Source organism: Typopeltis vanoorti, chromosome 18 (assembly GCF_054136105.1).
Source record: "Typopeltis vanoorti isolate ZY-2024b chromosome 18, IOZ_Tvanoo_1.0, whole genome shotgun sequence".
Classification (NCBI taxonomy): domain Eukaryota; kingdom Metazoa; phylum Arthropoda; class Arachnida; order Uropygi; family Thelyphonidae; genus Typopeltis; species Typopeltis vanoorti.
The window spans coordinates 52,929,363-52,941,746 of NC_143566.1; the positions used below are offsets into that span (position 1 = coordinate 52,929,363).

A 12,384-nucleotide genomic window follows, 5' to 3' on the forward strand; every position below is an offset into this window, starting at 1 on the left:
TAAGAATTAGTACAATAATCTTTGGTTTACAGATCAAGTATTGATAAAATTTATTAACTCTTGGCATCTTCAGGGCACTGATATATAGGCTTAAAACAATCTCACAATTATGAGTAACTGTAAAACTGACAAGAATAATTACAAATAAAATAGTATCGAACGTGAGTGAAACATGTATCGTGTGTACAAGATTAGTTAGCTGTTGCTAAGGAACTTCTTGTAGTTTGTATTGAAATTCAATTCCTGTATTTTTAGAGATCTAATGAGGGTTTTCCATATTTCTGGAAGTATTATACCTTGATTTCTAAGGTATAATAATTTTAAATTTAAATTTACATTAAATTTACTCTGGAACTTGAAAGAGACAAACAACTACTGATTTTAGACATCTTAATCAAAAAACAAATTGACCAATACAGGACCTACCTACGTTTCAGCTCCTCTCACCACATCTCACATAAACTCAGCATTGTACACATGTTAAAGAAAAGAGTTATTAGCATCACAACAGACAACGAGACCCTTCAAGATGAGTTAACATTAATTTCTAACAATCTGTACTTGAACGGCTATCCAAGAAGACTAGTCAATAAAATCCTTTTCTTGGAACCGCCACAAAGAGAACAAGAAGATATTCAATATATAAAAACTATTGCAATTCCATATGTAAGTGGCATCTCCAACAAGCTTGCCAGCCTCCTTAAACCCCACAAAATAAGAGTAACATTTAAACCAATAGAAACATTATTTAAATTAAGGGGATATTAAATCCCACATTGTTTTAAAACTGAATAAGAAACTCAAAGATTGGAATCAGAGAGTTTCATGCCGAATATAGTATAGTAAACTATAAAAGTATCGGCAACTACTAGCGTGAGCTAATGCACGTAGTCCAAGTACATAGTACAAACTCGGGCAACTTGTAGCAAAGTTGGAGAAAGTTCTGATCGCTATTCTTAGTATTTTCCATAATGTAAAACCCATCTCCTAGGAAATGTATGATGTTATACATTTCCTGAATTAATTTCAATAAAGACTGAAACCAGACTGGTTTCAGTCTTTATTGAGGCTTCATCAGTGAGTAGCTAGACCAAATTAATACCAAAGGGTATAGCGAAAAGAACTTATATACTCTGCTATACGAGTTGTCGACTCATTAAGTTACTTAAATATAATGAGTACACCAATAGAAACTATTCATAAACTACTAAGATCTCCAAAAGATAACCATCCTTTCTATAAATATGCTGGTGTTTATAATATTCCATGCTCATGTGGCTCAAGTTACATCGGACAGACTTCAAGAAGCCTCAAAATCAGGCAAAAGGAACACATTGGCTATGTAAAAAAACAACAGACAGGACATTTCTGGCCTATCATCTCATTTCTCTACAATCAACCATGTTATCAAGTGGAACAAAAGCTGTTCCCCTTACAAAACTTAAAGGAAAACTACTACCATTCAAGAATTTTCAAAGAAGCAGCCACAGTCGCTCGTTCTACTGTTAACCTTAATAGAAATCAAGGTATAATACTCCCAGAAATATGGAAAACCCTCATTAGATCTCTAAAAATACAGGAAATGAATTTCAATACAAACTACGGGAAGTTCCTTAGCAACAGCTAGCTAATCTTGTACACGCAATACGTGTTTCACTCACGTTCGATACTGTTTTATTTGTAATTATGCTTGTCAATTTTACAGTTACTCATAATTGTGAGATTGTTTTAAGCCTATATGTCAGTGCCCTGAAGATGCACAGTTAAAGTGTGGTGAAACTAGTTGGTAGAGTTAATAAATTTTATCAATACTTGATCTGTAAACCAAATATTATTGTACTAATTCATATGATCAAGAAAATAAACCTTCATTATGTCTAAGAATTATTTCCCAGATTTTTGGAAATTTCAGACAACGATATTTATTAAGATTTGGGTGGTTTTAACTACCTTGTATGCTGCAAGTTTTATATTTGGGTTAATTACTCTCTTCTCTGTATTAATTTATTATATTCAACTTGCTTTTCACCATACTGGTCTTGTTTATTCTGTATTTATTTCCATATTTAATTTATTATTATTATTATTATTATTATTATTATTATTACGGGTATCTCCATGGAGTCAGTAGACTCATCGCGGGAGACCCAAACTAGCAAAACAATATCTGTCATATCTCTTCTTGAATTCATTTACAGATGAAGAGCTCACAACAAAGTCAGGCAATGAATTCCACTCATTCACCACCCTCCAGGCAAAAAACCTTGTTCTGACACCTTTGTTAACCACACTCTTCTTTAATTTCCAGAGATGACCTCTTGTTCTTCCTATTTACTATCCTCACTCAAAATTTGTCTAGATAGCTAAAATACATAACAGTTATATAGCTTCACTACCAAAGAAGAGGGCTCAATAAATATGCTGGTCCACTCACACATGAAGTAGATTTTACCAAGTTGCAGATTAGACAAAAGAGGATTTTTTGTTGTTGTTGTTATTTAATTAAAAAACTTTCTATCTCTCTTTTCAATTTTAAAAAACACAGATGCAGTATCAGTGATCATGACTTGTTGGGACATATCAATTAAAAAATAATAAATAAGCATCTTGTGCAAGTATATTTCTTGCATGGTGAGTAGGATTCTACACAATTTGTTTAGTCTAGACTAAAAATGATTTTCTGTTTTCCTGCCTATTTTCATAGTTTTAGTCCTTTTATAGAAAATTTCCAAATAACATTTGTCACTCATTTATTTAAGAGGATAACATCTATGTAAAGAACAAATTTTAATATTTTCTACTTGAATATCACATTTAATATCTCTTTCTTTAATGATGTGGCTCATTGTAGATTTTAATAACAATAGAGATAGTCCCTGCCTTATACCATTTTCTTGTATATCTGTATAAATATAAGCGTATAGACTTTATGGTTCATGAATATACAGTCATCTCGACTTACGTCCTTTTGAAGATACGTCTGTGATCCCATAAGGGAATAAATAACATTTTTGGCTATACTTTCGAACAAGATACAAGCTAGTGTGAGGTAAAGCATGCACAGTGGCAACAACACTTTCAGCGGCAACCTCCCTCGGCTGTTAGCACGTGTCTTCAACAGTTCCTCTGTTGATTTTCTGTGTGAGAAATGGGTTATTTGTGTATTTATCGTTAAATATTTCGTAGGGGCGATGTTTTGTGTAACATCGCCCCTACATGCACAATCAAAAATCCCAGATTTTTGATTGTGAAGAATCCCAGAAAAAGAGGTGAGCAATTGATTTTGAAACAAAGTTGCAAGTTATAAAGCAACATGAAGCTGGTAAGCATGTTAGTGTGATCGCACATGACTTACGAAGGAAAATTTAATATGGATGCGACGTCCTTATTTCGGAAAAAAATGCACCAGCAGACATTCATTCACAAAAAGCTAAAATCTATGCCTAGTTTCAAAGCTCTTAATGCCCATTTGCGATTCTGTTATGGGTGTGGCTGGATATAAACTGAAACCATTTGTGATATGGCGCAGTGAGAATCCATGAATCTTCAAAAACATTAGGAAGCATACTCGCAGTTCATTATCGGAGCAATAAGAAGTCGTGGATGACTCAAAAATTGTTTGAGGATGCCTTAATCAACTGTTAAAAGAAAATGTAGACTTTAAAATTTTATTAATTCTCTATATATATTATGCTCCAGGTCATCCGTCTTGTATGTCTTGTAGCGGTGCTCTTCATCAAGTTCAAGGTCATGTTTCTCCTTACAAACACTACTTCATTGATCCAACCAATGGATCAAGGAGTTCTTGTAGTGTTTAAGGTTTATTATCTACTGAGAACTTTTTCACAAGCCATTTCTGCTACTGAAGGAAATGACCAGACTCTCATGCAATTCTGGAAAACATTCAATATTTATCATGCTATTAAAAATATTGCTGTGGTTTGGGACGAAGTTACCTCTGAATGTATGAGTGGCATATGGGAAAAGACATTAAAAAGGTTTGTGCATGATTTTGGAAGTATGTAATAGTGGGCCTAGCAAACATCTTGAATCTCGAAGTGAATGATGATGACATAATTCAACTCATAGAGTCCCCCCCCCCTCCGAAGAGTTGACAAACGAAGAATTGGTCTAACTGGAGGAACAACTGTTGCAGAACAGGAAAAATGAGAAAAGGAAGAAGTAGTTAAACAATTTACAGTGAAGGGTCTTGCAGAAATCTTTGCAATTAGCAATGTTTTCAAAATGGCTGAAGCCATGGATCCCAAGGTTGAATGCTATTTAATAATAGAAATGAAAGTACATGATGCGTTTGCTTGCTATGAACAAATTTATGATGAAAGGAAGAAGAGGAATAAGCAAAGCACATTAGGCATTTTCATCAAAAAACAAAGGTTACACCAGAAGAGCCACAGCCTGATCATTTATACAGGGAAGGTAATGAAGAATTTATTGTGGAGGAAGATTTGGGTGATTATTCTCCTGTTTTATAGTGGCAGTAACACAATACAGTTTTATAATAAGGTTTAAAAATTAAAATGACAGTATACTTATTACAGTTAAGTCCCTAACCCCTGTAATTCTGTTGATTTAATGTATCGACTTACGTCTGATTCAGAAATCAGACACAAGTCAATTTCTGAATGGAACGGAACTGCCGGATGGAACGGAACCCGGACGTAAGTCGAGGGATGACTGTATAAGAGTTTAATAATGCAGAAAACTAGATTAAGATGGTAACAATTATTTTAATTAAAAACACAGTATTTCATCCTAATCACGTAGGATTTCTTCAAGCGTAAACACCAAAACTAGTGGGCAAACAAAGCCTAACTTTATTGTGGAGGAAGATTTGGGTGATTATTCTCCTGTTTTATAGTGGCAGTAACACAGTACAGTTTTATAATAAGGTTTAAAAATTAACAACGGTGACAACTGCTGTGTAGTTATACAGGAGACTGATGGTTTTTTTTTAAATATTGCCAAACATGCACTGCATTGTTCAGAAAATTATGCACACTGAGATATTTGCATACACTTGTTTTGACTAACAATGGCTAAGATTTATTCTGACAAATTGATACTTGTTTTCGATTTAATGCCATTTCTAAGGATTCAGAAATTTTTCTCTTGGTTATGCAACAGTGTAATAGTTCAGATTTATCTCATAACATCTGATGTCTGATTGCTAATGCTTCTTGTGGATCAACTGAAGAGAGTGCATGTGATGGAAAAGCTGAAGCCTCACTCCTACAATCTTCAATATTTTGGACATGCTCTTCAGTGCATCGCTCAATAGATTTTTCTGTGTGTCCATAGTAAGATGACCTCCAATCACCATAGCCGATAGACACCTGGATATTTAAGTGGGCTGTAACTGAAGTTTTGTGGATCGAAGTAGCAATCTCATCTTGATAAAAGGGTGAATACAGTTTGGATTTTGTGTTCTTTAAGAATTTTTGCCGGTTAAAGAACTGATATATGGAGGCACAATATGTTCTTAGTCTAGAACCATGGACTACCTTCTGCTTTTTCGTGAGTACCTAAATCATCAACATCCTAACATAAAATTCACCTATGAATTAGAATCTAATGGTTCACTCCATTTCTGGATCTTCAACTAACGAAGGAATCAGGTAAATTAAAGGGTATATTTCGAAAGCCTACTTGCACATACTGACAGATATCTACATATTTCTTCTCATCATTATAGATCTCAAAAATTGGGTAATCTTTCCACACTAGAAGCAAGAGCTACCAACTCATTACTAACAAGGATGAACTAGCTAATGGACTCCAACATTTAAAAAAAACAATTTCCTTCAAAATGGCTATAATGACCACATTATCCCTAGTCTATTTAATCGACACAAAATTAACGATATTTCTAATGAAGAGGAAAACAGAGGCGTCACCATGCTTCCATCTATTAGATCTGTTTCCTCAAAACTGCAAAAATACTTAATGAACATGAACTCAAAATAGTATTCACTCCCTTTATCAAGATAAGATCACTACTTGAATCTCCAAAACCTCAACATAGCTCACTTAAATATTCGAGTGTCTATTGGCATCAGTATGTTTGTAGGCCATCTTATTATGGACAGACAGAAAAATCTATCGAGCAGTGCACTGAAAAACGTATCCAAGATATAGAATATCACAGGAGTCCAGCTTTGCCATCATATGCACTCTCTTCAACTGATCCACAAGATGTTTCAGAAATGAGACATCAAGTGTTATGGGATAAATCTGAACTATTACACTATTGCTATAACATAACCAAGAGAAAAATTTGGGAATCTTTGGGAATGGCATTAGATCCAAAATCTCTATATATAAACCAAGGATCAACTTGTCGGAATATATCCTGGCCATTGCTAGCCATAACAAGTATACATGAATGGATGAGCAAGAATGATTAGATATATTTAAAAATCAAAACAAAACATCAGTCTCTAGTATAACTACATAGTGGTGTCACTTTTGTTAGTCTATGAGTTTGTGTGTTTACATGAAACGTCGTGTTTTTAATTAAAGTAATTTTTATCATCTTATTCTGGTTTTCTGTTATATACTCTTAAGTATGCGTATGCATGTGTGTATTTTTTTATGTGAATCCTGCTCGCAGAAGGTAAACCTTTTGTATATTTATTACTATGAGTGGGTTAAAGATTAGACAGTACTTGTTATCCTCCACTCTAGGGATCAACACATGGTAATTTATTCATGCTCCTTCAGGATTTTAACAAGCCTATCAGCAGACTTTAAAAAACATTATTATTAATGTACAGGCACCTCCATGGACTTTGAAGACTCATCGCAGGAGACCCAAACTATCCATACAATCTATCATGCCTCTCTACAAACCTATTAACAGACAAAGCACTCGCAAATGATTCTGGCAATCCATTCCACTCATTCACAACTCTCCAAGCAAAAAATCTAGTCCTCACACCTCCCTACTAACCACACCTTTATTCAACTTCCAGGAATGATTCTATATTTGTTCTCCACTGATTCCTCATTACCCCCAAAAACTAAGGAGACCATACTTGAGCACAGTAATCCAGATGTGGGCATATATCAAGGCTTTATAAAGAGGAATAAAAACTTTCTTATCTCTGCTTGTTAATGTGTTCTTCAATAGCCAAGTAATATATCCTCTAAACTTTAACTCACTGTCTACCACCACCTCTAAATCTCTAGCTTCATCTATTTCCTGGAGTACAGTGCCATTGATATGATACACAGCTTGTAATCTATTTATCCCAAAATGCATAACTTTATATTTCTCCATATTAAACTGATACCCATTATCTTTTGTCCATACTGACAGCCTTTTTAAATTGTCTTGCAATCTCTCTGCATCGCCTTGCTTAACTGTTAGTCTACCTAATTTTGCATAATCAACAAATAACTGTATATTTCCTTTCAGGTTATTTCCTGTATCATTTAAGTGCAAATTAAACAGCAATGGTCCCAGCACCAAACTTTGTAGCACACCATAGTTACTTGTTTTTGCCTCGATTCTGCCACTTCATATACCACTTTTTGAAATCTGTCCAGCAGCCGCCCTCTTATCCACTTAACTAGTGCCAATATCCATCTCCACTTTTCTAATTTGCATAACAGAGAGCCATTTCCTTTATCAAACTCAGCTGTTTCTTTATTATAAAAAGTTAGTAAATTACCAAAGCATGACCAACCCTTCACAAAGCCATATAGCATCATATTCTTATCCACCCCATTCTTAAGTTCTCTTTTTGACTAATTTTTACAATACTTTTACCACCAGCCCTGAGATATTGATTGCTTTATAATTTGCTACTGCAGTCTAAGAATCTCCCTTATGTAAGGGATTACTTTTCCCTCTTTCCACTCCCTTGGAACTCTACCAGAGCTGAGACTTAAATTAAAAAGCCTTGTCAGAGGCATTGCCAATTCCCTTGCACATTATTGCAATACCGTCATTGATATCCCATTCAATCCCACAGCTGTATTTACATTGAGATTCTGCAATATCCTAAGAATCTCCAATTCATCCACCTTTGTTCCCACATTAGTGCCTGTCTCATATGTTAAAGCAGTATTGATATACCCTTGCAAAGTGATCAATCAGTAACTCAACTATTTTATCTTCTTCTGTCACCGTGTGACCATCTTCACTCATTAAGGTTAATCTTCCATAGTAATTCTCCCTCTTACTTGCCACATAATGAAAGAACTCTTTGGGATTTCCTTTACCTGCTCGACAAGATTCTTCTCATAATCTGATTTTGCCTATCTTGCTGTGCTGGTCACTTTCTTGCCTGAACCTTGTACTGTTCATGAGTTTGCTGGTCACCTTTTTTCTTTATATCCCCACCATATTATTTTCTTCTTCTGCAGTATATGCTTAATTCCGCTTCCATCTAACTCCTTCCTGATTAACCTTCCTTACCTTAGGTATGAAATTTAATATGGCTTCCTCTAGATGACTCTCCACTGTCTCCCGTGCACTACTAACATCCTTACCTGGCAGTGTTTTATGTCATAGCACAAATTTAAGCTTCTTCTAAGCTTGTCATAATCACCTGCCTTGTAGTTCTACATGTACGTCAATGTCCCAAGTCAAGGACGCATGATCACTTTCATCAAGAGGAGGTAGTGTGGTCACCTCAGTTCTGGATAGCTCTTCTGATCATATTACCAGGTCCAATACTCTCACACCCCTAGTCCCCTCTGTCACATGCTACCTAAACTAATTATCTTTCAGTAGGTGTATAAATTCCATTTCTTTACTGCCATGTGATCTCTCTCTTCTTTCCAGTCTATGCCTCCACAGTTGAAGTCCCCCATAATAATCACTCAACCTGTACTCATTGGACTAATTTGGTGATGCATGTCTTCATTTATGAATGCTTTCAGATCATCTATGGAACTCCCTGGCCTATAGCAACAACCAACTGTATATTTTGTCTCACTGGCCCTAATCTCACATCAGACTGCTTCAAGTGAACAGTTGCCCTCCTGCTTATTTCCTATTCTTTTTGGTAGCAATTCATCTACTATCATCAGTAGTATTCTCCCCCCTCCCATCCTATCTTCTCTACTTTCCCTGAAAATACTAAACCCTTCACATTCTATCCCTGTAATTACACCATCTACTGTTATCCAAGTCTCACTATTGCATATAACTTTTAGTTAGGTTGCGCAAACCAATGCCAAAACTACCACCTTCTTGTTCCTGATTCTTCTGGCATTAGTATATAGAAACTGCAGCATCATTTTAGGTCCTCACCCATCTTTATTTCCTGAATTGACTACTCATTCAGCATTTTTGCTTTTTATTATTATTATTATTCAGGCCTCCATGGAGTCAAAGGCCTCATCGTGGGAGGTCCTTCTTAAGAAACAGTCTATCAAGACTCATCGAGGGGAGTCCCCCCCCCGAGAAACACAAAGTCTATCATACCACTCCTTACAATCATTGACCATTCTTGCTCTCACCACTCCTTCAGGCAAAGAAACCACTGCTCACCCTCTTGCAAACAGTTTCCTTTCATAACTTCCAGGAATAGCCTCTTCTCATCACTCCTTCCTGCTATTCAACCAAGCGAACGAACTCCCCAGTGCCAACCTTGTAACCACCTCTCAACAGTTTAAAAGTTTCATGAGAGACTAGATTCCACACTTGGTCATTCCCACATTGATTCACCTCATGGGTGCCTTCACATAAACACACCTGCTTCCACCCTAACTGTTTAAGTTTTCCTGAATTTGTGCTTCAGTATGCTTGAACAAAGCTCTCTCTAGACACCTAACACCAAGACCATTTAGATGCAGTCAGTCAGCATTGTACAAATCCTTCTTTCCGTGAAACACAGACCACAGATCCACAAACCCTACATCATTCCTTTTGCACATTCATGCCATCACAACAAGTCCACAGTCTGTTGGATGGGGAAGCATCTCTATTATCCACTTATCATTATTTGACACCTCCTGGGAGTCCAAAGACTCATCGAGGGAGGGCACCTGCTCTACAACTCTGTCTCCGCCACTCAATCCACCAAATGACTGCAACTACACCAATGGCATCTACCACCAACACCACCACTACTATTTTCAAGGACAATCACAAACATCTATGCCCACAGCGGGATTCGAACCCGCAGCCCTTTGGCTGGAGAGCGGATACGCTAACCATTTGGCTAGCATGGCTGGCGATAACATCTAAATTATTATTTAGATAACATATATCATCTAAATGAGATACCATCTCTCTCTCTCTTTATATATATAAGGTTCCATTTGCACCATACAATAAAATTTTTTCCTCTTAGCACTCTATCTTATATCCTTTTTTTATATTATTATTAACAGAGCTGAAATGAAGATCCTAGTTATATTCCCACGGTTTCTTGTCTGTTTGTCATAAAGTCAAAATCTAATTTTCTCTACCCATGCATTAATGAGAAAAAATAATCAGATTGGATAACTAAGTAGTATTTAAGTATAGTGATGTAATTCTTTAAAAGCATCCTAACTGTATAAGCACATATTTGTATGCTAAACATCTAATGTATAACTCAATGTATAAGCAATTTGTGTAATATTCACCTAATATATATCTAAACTGAGATGGTACACTTACTCTCTAATTCTTTAGTAGCAGTCCTAGATCTTAATGGACTTGTGCCTCCTTTTTCTTTCTTCCCATATGGTTTCTGTGTACGCTTAACTGCTGATGATTCTCCAGGTACTGATAATTTAGAAGCAGCTCCAGCAAGTGTTGAAGTTACATAATCACCAGGTGATTTTTGGGGAGTTATGTTGTGCAGACGTGAAGAATAATCTGGTGCTTTACTTGGTGAATATACATCTTTGAATGGTGATGGAGAGTACTTAGTGGGAGTACCTATAAATGGCCGTGGAGACATGACAGCTGGTGATTGGGTTCTTGCAGTACTTTTTCTATCTGAAATTGTATACAAATCAGTATTATATGATTTTGCAAAACAAAATAAACACATGATAGTGATAATACAAAATTAAACTAAGAACTAGAAAGCCTCTTTAAAAATAAGTTGTAAATGAAGTGTCACATCTTCCTCCACTTGGTGAAAGTGACCATGAAGTGATTGCTTGGGTGGTGGCCAGCCATATCAGGACTTTTGTGAGAAAGGGTTATATGGGGAACTATAGGGAAGTTAATTATGGCAAGCTCAGGAGGCAGCTTGTAGAGAGATCATGGAATGAGGATTTGCATGGGAAGGAAATCAATGCTACTTGGTCTGCACTCAGGATTTATCTGGCAGAGGCAAAGCATGCAATTTGGAAGAAAAAAAGTATTTAATACACTGCTACATGACAAACTAGTAGTTAAATTGGAACAGATGGGGGTTAGATAGTAGATTAGTGAATCGGATTGGAGATTGGCTGCCTGATGGGTATCAGCAGGTTTGTGTTAGTGTGTGTGTGTATGTGTGTGTGGGAATGATATTCCAAAAGAGGAAAGTCACTAGTCACATGCCCCAGGGATATGTTTCTGGGCCATTGTTTAATTTGTATGTAAATGACATTGGAAAGGGCTTAAATTATGATATGCAGTTGTTTGGGGCATGTGACTAGTGACTTTCCCCCATATACAAGAAACTGAAGTGACCAAATATGTGCACAGTAGTCAAGATATGACCCAATCATCGCCTTATAAAGAGAAACAGTAACTTCCTTATCTGTACTTGTTAGCATACTTTTCCACATCCAAATAATCCTTTAAGCTATTTTATCAAATTTTGCAATATGCCCTCTGAACTTCAACTCTCTTTCCCCCATTATCTCCAAGTCCCTAGCCTCATCAATTTCCTGCAATCCTATACCACCAATATAATACAGTGCATAACCTTACATTTTGAAAGATTAAACTGACAAACAATATCATTTGCTCACAATTACAATTTATCCTGCAGACATCTCACCTTTATCAAATATCATTCCCCTCAGTTTTGTATCATCAGCAAACAACTGAAGATCTCTGCCCCTATATTTTTCTGTATATCACTGATATACAAATTAAAGTGTAGTGGCTCTTGTACAGAACCATGAAGTACTCCACTAGTCAGCTTAATTCTCCTAGATCTCAGTCCCCCATATACTATTCTCTGGTGTCTGTCAGACTCCCTCACCATCCATGCTATTAGCTTCAAATTTTGTAATAGTTTTCCATGTAGTATTCTGTTAAATGCCTTTGCAAAGTCCAGCAATATCATGGTGTAATCCTCTCCTTTATACAATTTCACTTTATTATAAAATGTCCAGATATTACCAAGACAGGACCTACTCTTTACAAAGCCGTGTTGCCCACTATAGAGTATTGCATCCCTATCCACCCACTGCTGT

General features: G+C 36.1%; 1 protein-coding gene across 1 annotated transcript in view; it reads right to left on the bottom strand.

Moving 5' to 3' along the window:
- The window catches only part of LOC150096673 (twitchin-like), a 2,440,784-nt gene that overhangs the window by 130,008 nt on the left and 2,298,392 nt on the right, over nt 1–12,384 (bottom strand). The window contains exon 125 of the mRNA XM_090408679.1: nt 10,640–10,963. Coding sequence (XP_090264805.1) covers nt 10,640–10,963 — 324 coding nt within the window. The remainder of the gene's footprint in view (nt 1–10,639; nt 10,964–12,384) is intronic.